Source organism: Wyeomyia smithii, chromosome 1 (genome assembly GCF_029784165.1).
Source record: "Wyeomyia smithii strain HCP4-BCI-WySm-NY-G18 chromosome 1, ASM2978416v1, whole genome shotgun sequence".
Classification (NCBI taxonomy): domain Eukaryota; kingdom Metazoa; phylum Arthropoda; class Insecta; order Diptera; family Culicidae; genus Wyeomyia; species Wyeomyia smithii.
This window is the reverse complement of record NC_073694.1, coordinates 195,008,183-195,027,729: the sequence shown is the minus strand read 5'-3', so window position 1 is coordinate 195,027,729 and position 19,547 is coordinate 195,008,183. Positions and strand designations below refer to the sequence as shown.

At 40.0% G+C, this 19,547-nt stretch overlaps 4 protein-coding genes across 5 annotated transcripts; 1 reads left to right on the top strand and 3 right to left on the bottom strand.

Moving 5' to 3' along the window:
• Window positions 1-5,334: 5,334 nt before the first annotated feature.
• On the bottom strand, window positions 5,335-6,481 carry LOC129731479 (histone deacetylase complex subunit SAP30 homolog). The gene is made up of 3 exons (XM_055691518.1): window positions 6,080-6,481; window positions 5,733-5,948; window positions 5,335-5,670 (listed from the first exon to the last, which is right to left on the bottom strand). Exons 1-3 carry the CDS (start codon window positions 6,254-6,256, stop codon window positions 5,542-5,544), a joined length of 522 nt encoding a protein of 173 aa, XP_055547493.1. The 5' UTR covers window positions 6,257-6,481; the 3' UTR covers window positions 5,335-5,541.
• Window positions 6,482-6,633: 152 nt separating this feature from the next.
• LOC129723855 (ribosomal RNA-processing protein 7 homolog A) lies at window positions 6,634-7,630 on the top strand. Its single transcript, XM_055678320.1, has 2 exons — window positions 6,634-6,798; window positions 6,854-7,630. Exons 1-2 carry the CDS (start codon window positions 6,771-6,773, stop codon window positions 7,582-7,584), a joined length of 759 nt encoding a protein of 252 aa, XP_055534295.1. The 5' UTR covers window positions 6,634-6,770; the 3' UTR covers window positions 7,585-7,630.
• An 8-nt stretch (window positions 7,631-7,638) lies between these two features.
• On the bottom strand, window positions 7,639-9,016 carry LOC129723845 (integrator complex subunit 15). The gene is made up of 3 exons (XM_055678307.1): window positions 8,820-9,016; window positions 8,455-8,759; window positions 7,639-8,397 (listed from the first exon to the last, which is right to left on the bottom strand). Exons 1-3 carry the CDS (start codon window positions 8,893-8,895, stop codon window positions 7,669-7,671), a joined length of 1,110 nt encoding a protein of 369 aa, XP_055534282.1. The 5' UTR covers window positions 8,896-9,016; the 3' UTR covers window positions 7,639-7,668.
• Window positions 9,017-14,884: 5,868 nt separating this feature from the next.
• On the bottom strand, window positions 14,885-18,005 carry LOC129727033 (zinc finger protein 184-like). Of its 2 annotated transcripts, XR_008728470.1 has the most exons (5): window positions 17,628-18,005; window positions 16,821-17,300; window positions 16,419-16,727; window positions 15,428-16,362; window positions 14,885-15,366 (listed from the first exon to the last, which is right to left on the bottom strand). XR_008728470.1 is itself a non-coding variant. In XM_055684419.1 (4 exons), exons 1-4 carry the CDS (start codon window positions 17,870-17,872, stop codon window positions 15,537-15,539), a joined length of 1,860 nt encoding a protein of 619 aa, XP_055540394.1. In that variant the 5' UTR covers window positions 17,873-18,005; the 3' UTR covers window positions 14,885-15,536. The 2 variants fall into 2 exon arrangements, 1 of the variants encoding a protein (XP_055540394.1); XM_055684419.1 differs by having other exon boundaries at window positions 14,885-16,362.
• Between the last annotated feature and the right edge of the window lie 1,542 nt (window positions 18,006-19,547).

The window sequence follows — 19,547 nt, the reverse complement described above, 5'->3', positions numbered from 1 at the left end:
AAGCAAAAATATTTCCTTCCTTCACTTCCGCAGGTAAAAACAAAACCCATATCAACAGAGTCGTCAGGGCCAATTGAGATGTTGGGTAAGCTCTGAATATATGAGATTTGACAGGCTTTGATGCGTCTTTGCTGTTGCACTGATTTTGTATGTGATTTTTGGATGACAACAAATATGTTGTTGAACCGTGGCTTACGATTGAAATTGTTGAGTGAAAACTTTGTTTGCTTTTTTGAGTTTCTTTATCATTGCTTGTTTCGCCATAATAGTCCGTCACTTTCTTGCTTCTTCGTGTTTCTTTTTTTTCATATTAATTCTAATGTTACTTAAGGTGAAACGGGACTGTGGTCTTTTCCTATACAATTTTGAGGTTAGAGTTTTTTTTCTTTTGTAGTTTGAGCGTAAAAAAATCGGCTTCCACTAAATAAACAGCACACATATTGCTACTTCAGACATGCAACAGTTGTGAAAACAATTAATAAAAGTTTCATGCACGTAGTCTTTATAAATCAAGAGAAAATTTGATTGCAAAATTCGAGTTGATCGCGACCACGTCCCGTTTCACCTTAAATAGACGTTATCAGCGCTGCGAATGGCATTTTATGACTCATACTGTGAATTTTCGAGTGTTCGAGAGTTTTCTACTTGCAAGAGGTTTTCTACCGTAGAAAACGTAAAATACAGTTTTCTACGTAGATTACTTACGAGTCCCGTAAAATCGCGTAGAATACCATCCATAGGCTATGATGCAGTTGATTCGAGTTCGAGTCATGCCAAGGATTGAGATAAGGTGATGGACTTTCTTGTTTGCTTTCTTCAAAAGCCCACGAAGGTGTTATACGAAGATCGGACATCGACACGAGTGGTACGATTTTCACGAAACAGTTTCAGTTTAACGGCTTTGCTGATGACTTCGACATCATAGTACGAAACTTTGCGACGGTGGAGGAAACCTATACCAAACGTTTTTAGACTGCTGATTAATGCATCAAAAACAAGGTATACGAAGGGAAGAGGCTCCAAGGAGAACAATGTTAGCCAGAGCCGGCGGTTGATGTGGGTAGTATGGGTAGTAGTACCCACTCGGAAAATATCTCTATGGAATTATCGGAGAAAACAAAAAAACATTCAATGTTGGAAACATAAAAATGCCGCGCACATATGCGAGCGACAGATTTCTTGAACATTGTTGAGCTAGAGATCATAAAGCTACAGATTTGTGTACAGTTGTATAGTTGCTTAGGGAACACCTGGATTGTTATTTAATACATTTGATTGGCACAGAGGAGCACAGCATGCTTGATGGCTTGATCAGATTGAAAGTGACCTACGAGCCCCATAGCACTGTATACCATCTATTGTGGCCGGTAGCTAACAGGAAGCCAACCTAACCGGGCTCAATTGAGAAGAGAACTGAGGGTGTGCGGATGAACCTAGGGAGAGTTGTTGGGGTAGTTACACTCCCCCAAACACCTACTGTTCCCTGTCCCGACCCACTAAACCCCCTCCAGTCTCCAGCCCTGGTCTTCCCGGAACGACGGTTAAGTATTACGTCGGGGACTGGATTTTGTGCGTGTTGCACCTTCTTTACTCTTATAATCTCCTAGCTAACTACCTGGAGACTGGTAGTTAGCTACCACTGGCGTGTTGGTGGTTGACCCGCCACACACGTTGCAGCTCCAGGACAATCTGGGAGGTGGCCGCACAAGCCGAGCTCCAGATGTCTGGGTCGTCGCGCATCCTCCGGAGGCATCCATCATGTCGCTTCTCGCCCGTAATAAACGAGGACATACAAAAAAGACATGCCAAGCAGTCTCCTCCGCCTTCACGCACTCGGGACACATGTGGACCCCGATTGTCCGAGCCTGTGCAGATATTGTCTGAAGCAATCCAGGATCTATGTCAGAAATTTACTTCGCCATGGCGCCTCCCAACCTAACCGGATATATCCGATATGAGTCGGTGCATCCATCTGCCTTTCGTGGAATTAGACCATTCCCGCTGCCATCGGAACATCGAGAATGGCCTTCTGATACCTCGTATACCCTTGTGTCACGTTGGTCGAGGCATTCTCTGTCCTCCTTGATGGCGATGCTGAGAGGCATCATGCCGGACAAGACACAGATTGCATCGTATTACTTCGTACGATACGCACTCGCAACTCTCAGGCACATGAGCCTGTAGGTACTTTCCAGTTTACTGCGGTAACTGTTAGTACCTAACGCTCTGGACCACACTGGCCAACCATACCTAAGTATGGACGAAACCACGCTGGCAAAAAATCTTCGCTTGCTGCCATAAACCGTTGAACTGTTGGACATCGTACGAGAAAGTGCTAAAACAGCCGATGAGGTTCTCCTACAGTCATAGTCGACGTGGCTCCCGAGCATGAGCTTTAAAGATATCTTTCGGGTGATGGTGTAATCTCCGACTCTGATCACCGCCTGTTGCTCCAATTTACGGTTGTTCAAAACCGCGACCTCCGTCCTATGAAGCGTTAGCTCCAGTTCCCTGGAGCGCATCCAGTCTTCGACCTTGCATATACAGTGCGCGACCTTGACCTCCTCGATCGACTTGCTGTGAACCTCTAGATTTATGTCGTTTACAAAGCCGACGATCACAACCCCTACAGAGAACTTGTGTTTCAACACCCCGTCTTACATGACATTCCACACGCCGGACCCAGGATAGAACCTTGCGGAACTCCTGCGATGATTGGGACGCACTTCTGACCCTCCTACATGTTGTAAACAAGTACTCGATTCGGGAAGTGATTTTCCAGAATCTTGTACAGCAACACCGGTACATGGATGCTCCTGAGCGCGACGCCACTGAACGCGTTGTTCATGTCGGGCGTGACGATTGCGCGATAGCGCATATATCTCCATCTCTTGCGCTGGAGTGCTACCTCCGCTACCATGTTGACGGAGAAGATAGCATCCAGCGTAGACCGGCCCCTCCGTAAGCCGAACTGCTTACTTGCCAGACCGTGTACCTCACCAGTCTGTGGAGGATAATCCTCTCAAGCACCTTGCCCGCAGTGTACAGGCAGATAGGCCTATATGAAGAGCCCGGGGGCTTGAACTGTGAATGACACCTGTAACTCCATAAGTCTTGATTTAATGTGGATTCAACAAGTTTCCTTTTGAAGGGAAATTTATGTACTTTTTGGTTGATTTTCAAGACTTGCCAAAAAACAACCAATTTCTCAATCGAGGTGAAAGATATTGCAGGGAAGCTTAAAACATGTATAAAACCGTACCGTACGGATAATCAACAGCCTATGGGAAATTAATTGTACTTTTCAGATTTTTGGGTCCCGTTTTGCACATCGCTGCTCATAGGGAGATATTTTGAAAATAAAAACTATGGAGACGTATGGTGGTCAGTCGTAAAATATTCAGTTTTGTGTAATTAAACAAAATAATTGACAAGAAAGAAGTACAGTCATACCTCGATATAAGGCAACTTTATTTTTATACGTTATAAGGCAACTTTATACGTTATATCGAAGCAAAAAAAAATTTTTTTTTTAATTTATGCAAGAATATTAATGGTTACTCAAATATGCACGAAAACCCATTTTCCATCACCTATCAGTATTTTTAGGTCTTTCTTATGCCCATATTAGAGATATTTTCAGAGGTAAAAAAAAATTTTTTTTTTTCAATTGATACACAGGTTACTCAAAGATGCGCGAAAATCTATTCCCCATCACCTATCAGTAATTTTAAACCATTCTTATGCCCATTTAGGACTATTTTCAACAAGCAAAAAAAAAATTTTTTTAATTAATGCAAGACTGTTGATGGTTATTCAAAGATGCGCGAAAGCCTATTTCCCATCACCTATCAGTATTTTTTAACCTTTCTTTTACCCATTTAGAGAAAATTTCAACAAACAAAAAAAATTTTTTTTCTAATTGATGCAAGACTGTGAATTGTTACTGAAGGATGCGTGAAAACCTATTTTCCATCACTTATTAGTATTTTCAAAACTTTCTTATGCACATTTAGGACAATTTTCGCATTGGTTTCATTAATTTTAAAACTTACTAAAAACATTTTTTTGAAGCGATTTATAGCCCAAAAACAGTTGCTGTATCATTCATTTTCAATTTCAATACATTTTAAAAAGTTACGTTATATCGAGGTAAAAGTTACGCTATATCGAGTTACGTTATATCGAGGATGCCTTATATCGAGGTTGCCTTATATCGAGGTATGACAGTATTGAAGTTTTTTCAGTAGTCTCAAGCATTTTTATATAAACTTGTAAACCACTTTCAGTATTACAAGATGTACGAAGAGAGCATAAATTAAATTGATGAGACAAAATATAACGTCCTTTATATTTACAGTGACGTGAAAATAAACTATCGTACGATTTCCTACGATTTTTCCTTAAAAGACCTTTCACTTGTTGTAGAAAGATCTTGAATTGGTCAAACGGCTTAAAAGCTACAAATTTTTCAAAATAAAATAAATTGAAATATGTCGATTTTTGGACCATCGTCATTCATAAAGGAGTACCCCAAGAACCAAACAAAAAATATGACGCTGAGGTTTTTTGATGAAGAACAAGTAAGCGAACTATCCCGATATTTATCTTAGCACCTATATTCTTCTCATCGTTCTTTTTTCGCTCTCCTCATTGCTATTTCTCCGATTATTCAACTGAATCCAAAGGGTAAATTGCTGGAGACCAAGGACTTGGCTCCGGCGTGGAAAGAGCTCCTCGATGATACGCTCCAGCGCCGCTGGTGATCGCTCTGCAGGCGCCAGCGCACCTTTGGTTTTGGCCATTACGATCTTGTAGGCGTCACCCCACGGATTCATATTGACACTCGCACATAGCCTATCGAAGCAGGCCCCCTTGAGGCGAGCAACTCGCACTCTTTTTTTTCTTCTCGACGAACCCAACAGCACTTTCCACTGCGCTATCAATGGCTGCTTTTTCATTACTCCAGCAGTCCTCTAGAGGTGCTTTGCGCTACCTCAAGGCTTTACACGTACTCAGTAACGACTTCGGGGGGTTTGAGGCCCTCCAGATCATACTGTGGCAGGCAATGGTAGCGGATGTGGCTGACAACCATTTTGACCATCAGGAGGTAGTGGTCAGAATCGACGTTTGCGCCACGATAGGTTCGGACGTCGATATCCGAGAAGTGCTTTTCGACAATCAAAATGTGACTAATTTGCGATTCGGTCTATTGTGGTGATTTTCAGGTATGCTGAAAGTAGATACTACGTATGCCCATGTTCTTGGATGCGGTGAAATCAATGAGGCCGTTCGGATATGAGTTACCGAACACATTAAGGCTTTGATTTCTGCTTTCAATACAATATCGGTATTAATCGAGGACTTAAGTTACGATTATTATTCAGTTTAGGCGTAAAATGCATACAGTTTCGTCCTACTGGTAGAACAGTACGAGCACAACTTTTATACAGAACGAGTAAATTTTAAACAATAATAGAATACCTACTATTCTGCAGACTAAGCAGTTTTAAGGACTTACATAAAAACGTTAGCCTACTTTCAGGTTGCTTCACTGCCGACATTGTTTTTATGGTCCAGCTTGTTCGAGTTTGATTTGACCATGTAGATGAAGTAGGTGAGAATTTCCTTCTCCTTTATCGGAATGGTTTTGAAGTGCTTCATGATTGTCTGAAAATAATGCAAATTTTACTTACTAACAACCAATATCAAAGAGCGATTGTGAATCTTACCTCCGAAAGCTGTGCTTTGTTAATACCAGGTCTGGTCGATACTTTGTAAAACCGCTTGTAGCGTCGCAGAGTATTCACTTGCAGTTGATAAAGGTCCACCTCCGGTAGGTCCGTATCAGTTTCATTGCTATCGTCCTCGGAATCGCGTCGACGACGCTTGGTACGAGCGCACTGAATTCGCCCTTTGTGAAAATCACAAATGTAGATATGACGGGCCTAAAAGAGGAAACATAAACTATACTTCGAAACGGACTGCAAAAATTCAAAACAATTTTTCAAAGTGCATCGCACTCACACACGCACACGCATACACACTGATCAAACAACGAAATAACAAAAATACTCACTGCCGAATCGATGCTCAGCTTGAGCCGTCTTTGGGTGACGGTTTTCTGAATGCGTTTACTGTAAGAGGCATTCCCTGCCTGGTTCCGGCAGCGTTCACCGTCATCCAACAGGCAGCAAACCTGATCGGCCGGTCCACGGGAATCTTCTTCGCCCGTGCTAAATCCGTTGTTGTTCATGCTCGACACTTTGCAGTGGAACACTCGTGGGCTGATTGCGATGGAACACTTTATTTTTATCAATGCTTGGACTTTTTATGGAAATTAGAATGCTCTATTCTTTCACGGAGCAAATTAAATGCACAATTTTCACTAAAGTTACGAAAGAAACAAGTTTTTTCGCAGCAAAGTCGCGTAACACTTGCGATGGCTTCCGATGCACACAAAAACAAGAAGACAAAGCAAATCGCAAACGTATTAGTTTACGAACAACATGTCAATCGAACGGGACCGAGAATACACGGAAAGAAATCAGCACATTGCAAGCCAGCCATAGGTAGAATCTTATTTTAATAGCATGAAACTTTCGTTTCGCAGTGTTAGAACCGTCACCTTGTAGCGCATGGCATTCATGTTGTAAACATACAAGCGAAGGCATTAATCAGTAGTTCCAGTTCCAATATCGAATAATTTGTGTTGCTTTCGTTTAATTGTTAATAAAGCTAAATCTGTTTATTTCTGTTACTCAGACAATATGCACATTGACGTCGCCGAGTTCACAGGTAATATTCCTCCCTTACACAATATTAACAATTTGATTCCCATTTTGTGTTTTAGAAATACCACTGAAATATGAAGCCCAGGATACTGCCTACCATTTCATATACGCAAAAGCGAACCATTCACGATCGTCAAGCAGGCTAAAACCAGCCGGAAAAACCCTATTCGTACTGAATATTCCTCCATACGCAACATCGGAAGCACTTCGTACGGCCTTCAGCTCGGCCGGAGCGGTAGCAAACGTTATTCTGCAGGAAAAACCTTCAGAAGAGTCGGATGGCAGTCCGGAGCCGTCAACCAAATTTAAGGTAGCCTACGTGGTTTACGAACAAGCTTCGTCGCTAAAGAAGTTGCTTCGAAAACGCGAACTGAACGCACTAAACGCGGACGGAAAACTGCTAACTGGAATCGACAAGTGGACTAAAGAGTATCAGGAACGTATTCCCGATCCAGTCGAGATGCAGAAGGAAATTGATGCCTATATGGCCGGTTACGATCGACAGGTCGCTGCGCAAAAGATCAAAGAACAGCGAGCTACAAAGGATGACGAAGGATGGGTTACAGTTTCGAAATCTAACGCCAACATATTTTCGCAGAAAGAAGCCGTTGTTGGCAAATTGGAGGAAAAGATCAATCAAGGGCGTAAGAAGAAGGAGCTGAAAAATTTCTACACCTTCCAGATTCGGGAAGCCAAGAAGAACGACGTCGTTAGTCTGAGAAAAAAGTACGACAGAGATCTTAAGAAAATGCAGCAAATTAAAAAAACGAAACGTTTCAAGCCCTACTGATCCAGTATAAATTATCAAATATAAATTTTAGGTTCAAAGGAGCAAACTACGTTGTTTTACTTAAAATATTTATACTCACGCAAGCTACGTCGGTTTGTTTGCGATAATCACAATCTGCATCAATTTATTTTTATTGGGTAATGTTTCAAGGCGACACACGAGCTGTGGAATATTGCCGAAAATGCACCGCGAGGTTAATCCAACCTGAACAGCCTGTGCGAATCGTTCCAGGCAGCTGTGGATGTATTCTTTATTAAGAGATTTGCCTCGCTTCAGCAAAGATTCCATTTCAGCGTGGAGTGAATTTACTATCAAGCCCAAATGTTGCGCGTTGAGTGCGCTTGGTGGTGCCGTTAGCGGAGGGGTTGCTTCTAGTAAGCTTTGCAGGACTGCCAGATGTAGTTTGCTATAGAGGTCCTGCTTGTTGGTGATTAGAAGAGACAACACGCACCAACGGATGAGTCCCGCTAGTGGCGTAACAACAGGCATTGCGATCGCTCCGGAAGGTAACGCCATCGGTTGTTGCGAGGCGAGGCACAGAGCTGGGTTTTCCGATACCCACTCGGTGATGACATCCAGCAAGAGATCTGGAGGAGCAACCAACTGACCTTTTTCGCCGTTCAAATAGAGATCGGTGACCGCCGTCATGAAATTTGCTGCAAATCGAGGTGCAACCATTGGCAGAGATTTTAGCTGCTCGGACGATTTATTGGAAAAGATGATAAAATCTTTCACAATACACTGGGCCAATTCCAAACTTAGCAGCGAGGTGCAACCAAGCTGCTGCATCCAGGTTCCAGCGGCACACAAAAGCTATAACGAAAGGAGCCAACAGAATTAACTAAATCTAGTTTTTACGCGTTATACTACCGGTGCAATCGATCCAGACACGGCTGTACTGATAAGTTTGTTCAGAACGCTCGTTCTGCCTACAGATCCACCAAAGAGGGAAAAGAAAACTGCATTTCTGGTAGCATCGGGTCCCGGGCGGGAGAAAAAATTACACAACACAAGCACCAGCTGGAACTCTTCGATCGACGACAGTCTGGAAGTGAATTGCTGTACCTTCGGATACTGTTGCGGATTGCGCTGGTCATCTTTTCGTTCCCGGAACACAAACTCCGCTATCAAATCCATAGCGGTGTCATGTTTATTTCGGTTTATGATGAGATTTTCTGCAATGGGAATAAAAGAGTTAGAGGCAAAACTTCCGGATATCGAACTTATTCATTCACCTATAATAGGCAGAGCATCGCGAGCGGTATCAGGAAAGTCCTTTTTTCGCAGAAGTTGCCGCTCTTGGTTGGACATTCCAAAATATGCTCTGTCCACCAATCGATGCTGCTGATAGAAAATAAAAACTCGCTTGTTGTGAGTAAATTCATGCCACACGGATTCAAGTTTGTTTATTACTGGTCAGAGATGCCAGATTTTTTTTTCTGAATATTAAAACATGGAAAGAGAAATTAGAAAAAATATATTATTAACATTTGAGAAAATGATGCGTGTTTGGATGGTAACCCACAAAGCCTACAGCCTCAAAATCTGTAAAAACTGCATGTTGGTGCGTTGCTGCATATAATGATATATATTTTTATGGAAATCTGTACACCTGGCATCTCTCTGTTAGCACACGTCTAATAAATGTTATGCGAAAATTGGGTATAGCTATAAATATAGCAGTCGAAGTCAAAGGTTTCCAAACGAGGATTCCGGAAGAAGAATGGTTATTAACCCTGACGACTCTGCTGATATTTGTTTGGTTTTTGCTTGCGAAAAAGGATGGAGGCAATATTTTTGCATTTGTTTTCACTCATGCATTGAAAATTGCATAAAAGAATTTGCGTGAGTGCGAACAGCACTTTTATTAAATAAAATGACCAGCAGCATGTCAACTAATTTAAAAGAATACTATTTTTTGTTTGGCAACAATTTGTAAGTAAAAAAAAAACAGTTAAGCAGGTAAATAGCAAGGTAATTCACTTTGTACGTGCCATAATAAACTAACCCTAAATTATCGAGCCTTTTGAGATTTCTGCTTACGTATAAGTTTGAAGTCTCCATGTTTTTATCAAAAGAAAAATATATCTGGCTGTCGTGACTGCTTTCATCGATTGTATTATAAGCCATCACGCTACCTAGAGAAATCTGCCGATTGACCAGGCAGTGATGGCTGATAATACAATGGATGGAAGCAGTCACGACGCTGGGGACATTCTATGATATTCAACAGTTGACGCGAGCAGATTTCTGGCCTTATGAAGCATTTTTTTGGCGATTTTTAGCTCGATTTGGAATCGCTTTTTTGGCATTTTCTGGCCTTAGGAAGCATTTTTCGGCGATTCTGAGCTCAATTTGGAATCATTTTCTTTTCTGGCCTTTCCTGGCCTTAAGAAGCATTTTTTGGCGATTCTGAGCTCAATTTGGGATCATTTTCTTTTCTGGCCTTTTCTGGCTTTAGGAAGCACTTTTCAGCGGTTCTGAGCTCAATTTGGGATCATTTTCTGTTTTGGCCTTTTCTTACCTTAGGAAGCATATTTTGGCGATTCTGAGCTCAATATGGGATCATTTTCTATTTTGGCCTTTTCTGGCCTTAGGAAGCACTTTTCAGCGATTCTGAGCTCAATTTGGGATCTTTTTCTATTTTGGCCTTTTCTGACCTTAGGAAGCATTTTTTGGAGAATTTGAGCTCAATTTGGGATCATTTTCTATTTTGGCCTTTTCTGGCATTAGATAGCACTTTTCAGCGATTCTGAGCTCAATTTGGGATCATTTTCTATTTTGGCCTTTTCTGGCCTTAGGATATTTTGGCGATTCTGAGCTCAATTTGGGATCATTTTCTATTTTGGCCTTTTCTGACCTTAGGAAGCATTTTTTGGAGAATTTGAGCTCAATTTGAGATCATTTTCTATTTTGGCCTTTTCTGACCTTAGGAAGCATTTTTCAGCGATTCTGAGCTCAATTTGGGATCATTTTCTATTTTGGCCTTTCCTGGCCTTAGGAAGTATTTTTTAGAGCTCAATTTGGGATCATTTTCTATTTTGGCCTTTTCTGACCTTAGAAAGCATATTTTGGCGATTCTGAGCTCAATTTGGGATCATTTTCTATTTTGGCCTTTCCTGGCCTTAGAAAGTATTTTTGAGCGATTCTGAGCTCAATTTGGGATCATTTTCTATTTTAGCCTTTCCTGGCCTTAGGAAGCATATTTTGGCGATTCTGAGCTCAATTCGGGATCATTTTCTATTTTGGCCTTTTCTGACCTTAGAAAGCATTTTTTGGCGATTCTGAGCTCAATTTGGGATCAGTTTCTATTTTGGCCTTTTCTGGCCTTAGAAAGCACTTCTCAGCGATTCTGAGCTCAATTTGGGATCATTTTCTATTTTGGCCTTTTCTGACCTTAGGAAGCATATTTTGGCGATTCTGAGCTCAATTTGGGATCATTTTCTATTTTGGCCTTTGCTGACCTTAGGAAGCATTTTTTGGAGAATTTGAGCTAGATTAGGAATCATTTTCTATTTCGGCCTCTTTTGGCCTTAGGAAGTATTTTTTAGCGATTCTGAGCTCAATTTGGGATCATTTTCTATTTTGGCCTTTGCTGACCTTAGGAAGCATTTTTTGGAGATTTTGAGCTCAATTTGGGATCAATTTCTATTTTGGCATTTTCTGGCCTTAGAAAGCACTTTTCAGCGATTCTGAGCTCAATTTGGGATCATTTTCTATTTTGGCCTTTTCTGACCTTTGGAAGCATTTTTTGGAGAATTTGAGCTAGATTAGGAATCATTTTCTATTTCGGCCTCTTTTGGCCTTAGGAAGTATTTTTTAGCGATTCTGAGCTCAATTTGGGATCATTTTCTATTTTGGCCTTTGCTGACCTTAGGAAGCATTTTTTGGAGATTTTGAGCTCAATTTGGGATCATTTTCTATTTTGGCATTTTCTGGCCTAAGAAAGCACTTTTCAGCGATTCTGAGCTCAATTTGGGATCATTTTCTATTTTGGCCTTTTCTGACCTTAGGAAGCACTTTTCAGCGATTCTGAGCTCAATTTGGGATCATTTGCTATTTCAGCCTTTTCTGGCCTTAGGAAGCACTTTTCAGCGATTCTGAGCTCAATTTGGGATCATTTTCTATTTCGGCCTTTTCTGACCTTAGGAAGCATATTTTGGCGATTCTGAGCTCAATTTGGGATCATTTTCTATTTTGGCCTTTGCTGACCTTAGAAAGCCTTTTTTGGAGATTTTGAGCTCAATTTGGCATCATTTTCTATTTCGGCCTTTTCTGGCCTTAGAAAGCACTTTTCAGCGATTCTGAGCTCAATTTGGGATCATTTTCTATTTTGGCCTTTTCTGACCTTATGAAGCATTTTTCAGCTATTCTGAGCTCAATTTGAGATCATTTTCTATTTTGGCCTTTCCTGGCCTTAGGAAGCATATTTTGGCGATTCTGAGCTCAATTTGGGATCATTTTCTTTTTTGGCCTTTGCTGACCTTAGGAAGCATTTTTTGGAGATTTTGAGCTCAATTTGGGATCATTTTCTATTTTGGCATTTTCTGGCCTTAGAAAGCACTTTTCAGCGATTCTGAGCTCAATTTGGGATCATTTTCTATTTTGGCCTTTTCTGACCTTAGGAAGCACTTTTCAGCGGTTCTGAGCTCAATTTGGGATCATTTTCTATTTCAGCCTTTTCTGGCCTTAGGAAGCACTTTTCAGCGATTCTGAGCTCAATTTGGGATCATTTTCTATTTCGGCCTTTTCTGACCTTAGGAAGCATATTTTGGCGATTCTGAGCTCAATTTGGGATCATTTTCTATTTTGGCCTTTGCTGACCTTAGGAAGCAATTTTTGGAGATTTTGAGCTCAATTTGGGATCATTTTCTATTTCGGCCTTTTCTGACCTTAGGAAGCATATTTTTGCGATTCTGAGCTTAATATGTTATGATTTTCTATTTTGGCCTTTTCTGGCCTTAGGAAGCACTTTTCAGCGATTCTGAGCTCAATTTGGGATCATTTTCTATTTCGGCCTTTTCTGACCTTAGGAAGCATATTTTGGCGATTCTGAGCTCAATTTGGGATCATTTTCTATTTTGGCCTTTGCTGACCTTAAGAAGCAATTTTTGGAGATTTTGAGCTCAATTTGGGATCATTTTCTATTTTGGCCTTTTCTGACCTTAGGAAGCATTTTTCAGCGATTCTGAGCTCAATTTGGGATCATTTCTATTTTGGCCTTTTCTGGCATTAGATAGCACTTTTCAGCGATTCTGAGCTCAATTTGGGATCATTTTCTATTTTTTGGCGATTCTGAGCTCAATTTGGGATCATTTTCTATTTTGGCCTTTCCTGGCCTTAGGAAGCATATTTTGGCGATTCTGAGCTCAATTTGGGATCATTTTCTATTTTGGCCTTTGCTGACCTTAGGAAGCATTTTTTGGAGAATTTGAGCTCAATTTGGGATCATTTTCTATTTTGGCCTTTTCTGGCATTAGATAGCACTTTTCAGCGATTCTGAGCTCAATTTGGGATAATTTTCTATTTTGGCCTTTTCTGGCCTTAGGATATTTTGGCGATTCTGAGCTCAATTTGGGATCATTTTCTATTTTGGCCTTTTCTGACCTTAGGAAGCATTTTTTGGCGATTTTGAGCTCAATTTGGGATCATTTTCTATTTCGGCCTTTTCTGGCCTTAGGAAGTTTTTTTTGGCGATTCTGAGCTCAATTTGGGATCATTTTATTTTAGGCCTTTTCTGGCCTTACGAAGCACTTTTCTGCGATTCTTAGCTCAATTTGGGATCAGTGTCTATTTTGGCCTTTTCTGGTCATAGGAAACACTTTCCTGCGATTCTATGCTCAAATTGGGATCGTTTTCTTTTTTGGTCTTTTCCTGCGCCTATGTACCAAATGTCATTCGAGCGATTTAGTTATTTTTATTTTTTATATAAAGATCGACGGAGTACTATATATTTGTGCCTTTCTCCTAGAAAGGTATAGCAATCACTGGAAAAACCAAAGGTATAAAAGTGGTCCCATTGGCCGAAAGCCATATACCACACGACCCCTTTCGACGAACTGAGCATTTTCTGTGTGTATGTATGTATGTGTGTGTGTATGTGCAGCTTTTTTTTCTCACTCACTTTTCTCAGAGATGGCTGGACCGATTTTCACAAAATTAGTGTCAAATGAAAGGTCTAGTTGCTCCATAGGTTGCTATTGAATTTCATTGTAATTGGATTGTAACTTTGTCCGTTGTTCATAAAAATGTGAAATCACATAATGAAAGTAAACATATTGACTCTCTTCTAACGATCACTGGCTGATTAAAAGGTAGTAAAATGATCCAAATGTCCTATACTACTCGACTCAGTTCGACGAATCGAGCATTTTCTGCATGTATGCATGTATAGGTGTATATGTGCGTGTGTGAGTGTGGGTGTGTACGTGTGTATGTGCACCTTTTTTTGCACTCACTTTTCTCAGAGATGGTCTAGACCGATTCTTCCTATCTTGGTGTCAAATGAAGGGTATATTTGCCGCTTAGGTTGCTATTGAATTTCACTGTAATCGGTCTGTAACTTTGTCTGTAGTATATCATGTATGTATGTAATGTGAAAATCACGAAACTTCATTATCTCAGAAACTACACAACCGATTTTAACAATATTGATATAAGACGAACGGGCTAGTTAAGAGTTAATTGATGAATTATAATTGAACACGTAGTTTCAAAGTTTGGCTGCCCTATACGTTCCCATTTCATTTGATTATAATCGAACTTAAGCAACCGTTATGTATTAAATTGTCAATAAAACAACGAAAGTCTATTATCTCGCAGATTACCCAACTTATTTGAACATAGCTAGTGTTATACGAACGAGTCATCTCTCAAACTTAAAAATAACAAACCTCAAAACAATATGATATGTGGTTCAAAAGTTATGGAAAGAAAAGAAATCCAAAGACTATTTAAAACTATACCTGTTTTGATCAGTATATGTGGCTTCAACATAATTTAAATGTGGTATCGTACTATTTGAACGTTTCCGCTATCGCTCGTAATTAAATTGTTTGAATTTAAGAGTCATTTCCTTTATTTCGCTATTTCTCAAGCACTAACATTACGTCAAATTTCATATTTTATACTTCAATTACAACATCAATGTTTTAGAAACTAAAGAGTGAATATACGTTTATTGAATTGAAGCGTTCATGTAAATCTATTTTTACAAATATTAAGTTCGAATGAGGAAGGCTGGGTCTCACCGCTAGGTGGATTAATTTAGGTTTTTAAATAACGTTTTGCTCAGAAAAAATTAATCTTTTAACTGATATATAAAAGTGAAACATTCATATATAGTTAAACAACTCAATTATTTTCAGATTGTAGACCTACAAATCTATATCAGGCTTTGTTGATGCAAATGACCCATTACCACACACAGAACTTGCTGATTGGCTAAGCCTACCTCCCTGCTAACAGCGATTAGTTCGTTAGATAGCGTGGTTCATGAAATTCTCCTCCTGCATCGTTTCAGGGTGACTGTAAAACGCACCGTCGTCGGAACAGGGCTTCGTTACACTCATTTTTACTGCATCCACGATAACTGCATCCACGATACCTTGGTCTCGAACTCGCCAATCACGTATCTCTGGCCTTCAGGCCAACTTCAGAGATCTTATGACTGGTCGGCATCAGCTATCTTACATACTCCTTCACGGAACTACATTCAGATAACAGACTGGTTATTCCGTCATCTGGTAACTGGCTTGATGCTGAGGTAGATAGTGGTAAGTGCTGAAAAAGCAGAAATAGGTCACTATAGGCTCTGGCTGCGTCCATAACCTAATAGAAACACCTCTAGTTTGTAGCAACTATTAGAGTGAAGTGAGTGTTAATTGAACCGACTCGACGAATCGAATTATAATAATATCCCTTATCAATCTTCACTTGTGATTTATATTCTCCTAAGGTGCTTTTCCGTTTCCCGAGTGAATAACGCGCTTTAAATTGTGCCTTTTTTCATGATTTTGTACATTAGAAATCGACTTAAATGATGAGCTGCAAATACTGCATTTGAACGGCCGTTCAGTAGTATGGCTAAGCATGTGCTGCGTTAGTCTGTAAGGTAATGGAAATTCTTTGTCACAAATTTCGCATTTAAACGGGCTTTCCGAGACGTGCTTCATCTTATGTTTTCTAAAATGTACAGCTGTTTTATACGATGAACCGCAGATATCACAATTGAAAAGTTGTTCATTAGAGTGAGTAGCCACGTGCTTCACAAGATTTTTATCGCACTTTAAATTATGTGTTTTTATATGCTTTCTCAGATTATGTTCTGTCCTCAATGAAAGACCGCAAATATTGCATTTAAAAGGTCGTTCACTGGTATGGCAAATCGAGTGTTGCTTAAGCGTGGACGGAAGAAGAAATCCTTTTCCGCAAAGTTCGCATTCATACGTTTTTTTTGGGCTGTGCTTTTTCTTATGGACTTTCATTTCGTAAGCTGACTTATATGATAAACCGCAAATATCGCACTTGAAAGGCCGTTCTTCAGTGTGACAAAGCATGTGCCTCAAGAGCGATGCTTTATTCGGGTTTTCTTTTCCACAAATCGTACACTCGAACAGCTTTGTTTTCTCAGAGCTTACAGTGGTGCTCTGGTGAAGCTTCAGGTGTAAGTTAAGTGTTTTCATTTGTTTGTACTGTTGGCCACATATGCCGCAGGTATATTTCACTGATCTATTGCTTTGGCTATCAGCTCGCTCTGACTCCAAACCTTCTACGTTGCTGCAATAAAAAAGATAGTTTTCATCCCTAACTACATTTAGCATGGAAATACTTACTCCGGGAAAGGTTCGACATTATGGATCCTCATATGACTTAATAGGGCTGAACGTCTCTTGTATGACAAGTCACAAATTTCGCATTTGAAGGGTCGCTCATTGCTGTGAGTGCGCCTATGTTCTACCAGATTGCGATTACTTGTGAATTTTCTGTCGCAAATCAGACATTTATGAGGGCAATCTGTGCGATGTAAATTCATGTGGGCCGATAGGTTTGCTTTTAGGGTAAAACGTTGCTTGCATATGTCACACTCAAAATTATGGTCACCATCAAAACCGGTTTTGCTTATTTCCGAGCCTTCCGAGTTGCTGCAATAAAAGAAAAGATTTTTTTTTAATGAAAATTATAGTTGGTTCTTAACCATTTAAAATGTCTAAAGTCTAAAGTAAAAAATGCATTACCTTGGCGAGGAATCGTGGAATTTGCGAATATGACTTTTTAAAGCGTTACTTCTTTTGAATGATCCGCTACAAATGTCGCATTTGAAGGGTCGCTCATTGCTGTGACAAACCACATGATTCGCGAGATAGTCGGCGTTGGAGAATGTTTCATTGCAAATTGAGCACTTATGGGGGCAATGTAAGCTGTGTTTTTTCATGTGTGACAAAAGATGTGGTTTCAGTGAAAATCGTTGCTCACATATGTCACACTTGAAATTCCAATCCCTCCCATGTGTACTCTTATGGTACCGCAGACGTTGAACTGAGTTGAATGTTTCGCTGCAGATATCGCACGCAAAAGGTCGTTCCCCGGTGTGAGTTCTTCTGTGGTCCGCTAAGCTATACTTAGTGCTTAATTTCTTGTTGCAGAATTCACAAGCGTACTTTTTCCGCGGATGATCATCAACTTCGGTATTACGCATTTCCGAGCCGTTCGAGGTGCTGCAATAAAAAGAAAAACGAGAAAATAATCAATTTTTCAAACCTTTTCGGGAATAAGCCTAAAACTTGACTTTGTTTTAATTTCGAGTTGTTCGTTTTTTTCCAAATAGAGAAACCTCTTTGCATGTCTGTCTCATACTCGACTCTATGTTTATGATTCGTTAACCTTCTTTCGAGTTTAACTAATTGATTCAACAACCTGATAAAATGACTAACCCTCCTGGCTAAGAATAGTTCAAATCTCAATAATTTGAATTTTTCGATTGAAAATTTTTTAAACGAATTATTCCGATAATGAACCCAACAAAAAAACAAGCACAAAATTACCTGAAGCTAGAAGCTGTAATTTCATCTGCCCTTATCTCAACTTCATCGGTGATGTCCGTCACAGGTTCTTGTTTCACACCAATAGATTCTTCCCTCAGGGCGTTTGTAACAGTCGGTTCATCGGAGCACCGATCGCTGCCAGCGAGCGGAATTGTCTTTTCTGTAGCCACAACGTCGGATACTATAAGTTCTTCTACCTTTATTGAACTGAATTCTTCCACCTTTATTTGGCTGAACTCCTTCATTTCGCTCACTCAACTCACGTACCCGGAACAGAAGGACCTTTTAATTTTTACGTGATTTTCTAAACTCGTTTCCGCTTCACAATGTAGCAGCAAAACCAAAAACTTCGAAGAATTCAACTCCAGCTAGTAAACATAAACAAAAATATGTCATGGTGTACACACTGAAAATTTACTGCTCAACTCGGAGTGAAAACGAAGCAAATGATAGTAAAGTCAACTGTGGCATTCTGAAGCGTAAAAGCACCCCTTTGGCATAAGGGCATCCTTGACAGTGCGCTTCTATACCCCGTTTAGCAGCGCTCTATCATCACTTCATACCGTACCGGTCGCTGCTAAACGCGCTAGAGAAATAGTAGCCGGGCCTCCGGGAAGCATCGCGCTCTCAAATTTGGCAGCCCGGTAACAGCGCTGCTAAAGGTCTAGGACAGGACGTGACAAGTGGCTTCTAGTTATTCTTCTTTTCGTTCAAAATTGCTCTCATGAAACATTGTGATTTTTCGGCACGACGCTTGCCAGTGTTTCCAAAAATGTTTAATTAGCAACACATAAATATCAAGGATTTTCCAAGTTCTGGATTTCAATTTTAATCAATTCATTTGATAATGCTAGTTCAATTGATTTAAAGATATATGTTAAATTTATTTGAACCAGCCATAATTGCAACACATTTTGGGTTCCTCTTGCTTTTCATGAAATGAATCTGCTATTGTTTACCATACGTAGTTTCAAAAACATGAATAACATTTCGAATGTTGATTTTTATAGACATTACACAGTATAGTGTATGAAAAAGTTTCAAAAAATTGTTGAACCAAAAGCTGTTCATTTGCTTGGTAAGCAAAAACAGTGTGAACAAAATACCAATAGTTTTCGCAGCACGGCCAACCGTACCGACTAATAATAAAATTTAACAGTGCGGTAAGTAAAAACGGCCAATCAGAGAGAGCTTTCGCTTTGACAGAACTTTGGGTGATTTTTGGTTTCTCTTGTCACGTCCTGTCCTAGCTAAAGGTTTATGCTGAATGAAACGTCAAACAGAGACGATAGCAACGACCGGTGTGAAAACGGGTGAGTGCGTAAAATAGCCGCGCTGTACATAGTCGCCATAACAACTTAAATAGTAGCGCACTGTTAAGGATGCCCTAAGGCAATCCATGAGACAGTTGCGATCAGCTGATTTCAGTCTGTTTTCAACTTATGACAGCTTTATGTATGTTCGATCGGTCTCAACTTGGATGCAATCCGGGTTCAGAAGCGTGAAAAACAAAAATGTTATCCGATCGGTAGCTAGTATCGCGAGTGCCAATCCTAAATGCAACAATAAAAAATCACTTTTGATATTATTGCCGACATTAAAAGATTTCTGTTTTGGTCATGTTTTGGTTTTGCAGCTTGAAAAACAGCAACAATAACAAACGTACATGCAAAGAAACGTCACCTGTGGATTGCCTTATTGCATCAAGTTTCAAGGGCTAAAATCTCAACATATGTGTAAACGTTATACCCGAAAAAAATTTACAATGTATTTTGCGGTGAGAACAGCAAATGAACAATGCTTTTTATTTTAACCATAAAAAACATGGTATTATTACTGTAAGCTCACAAACGTTGTTTGCCATTACCATGTTTTAAAAAGGTTTTTTGTTGTTGAATCTACCACCAACAACAATTTTAC

Bases quoted from the DNA above. Each gene is read 5' to 3' on its own strand.
- LOC129731479 (XM_055691518.1), bottom strand. From the start codon at position 6,256: ATGAACAACAACGGATTTAGCACGGGCGAAGAAGATTCCCGTGGACCG. The intron at 5,949-6,079 runs GTGAGTATTTTT...TTCCTCTTTTAG, and splicing joins AGCTGAGCATCGATTCGGCA to GCCCGTCATATCTACATTTG. The intron at 5,671-5,732 runs GTAAGATTCACA...CATTATTTTCAG, and splicing joins ACAAAGCACAGCTTTCGGAG to ACAATCATGAAGCACTTCAA.
- LOC129723855 (XM_055678320.1), top strand. From the start codon at position 6,771: ATGCACATTGACGTCGCCGAGTTCACAG. The intron at 6,799-6,853 runs GTAATATTCCTC...TTTGTGTTTTAG, and splicing joins TGACGTCGCCGAGTTCACAG to AAATACCACTGAAATATGAA.
- LOC129723845 (XM_055678307.1), bottom strand. From the start codon at position 8,895: ATGTCCAACCAAGAGCGGCAACTTCTGCGAAAAAAGGACTTTCCTGAT. The intron at 8,760-8,819 runs GTGAATGAATAA...TTCCCATTGCAG, and splicing joins CGATGCTCTGCCTATTATAG to AAAATCTCATCATAAACCGA. The intron at 8,398-8,454 runs GTAGTATAACGC...CTTTCGTTATAG, and splicing joins TGTCTGGATCGATTGCACCG to CTTTTGTGTGCCGCTGGAAC.
- LOC129727033 (XM_055684419.1), bottom strand. From the start codon at position 17,872: ATGAAGGAGTTCAGCCAAATAAAGGTGGAAGAATTCAGTTCAATAAAG. The intron at 17,301-17,627 runs GTAATTTTGTGC...TTTTTATTGCAG, and splicing joins ATTACAGCTTCTAGCTTCAG to CACCTCGAACGGCTCGGAAA. The intron at 16,363-16,418 runs GTAAGTATTTCC...TTTTTATTGCAG, and splicing joins AATGTCGAACCTTTCCCGGA to CAACGTAGAAGGTTTGGAGT.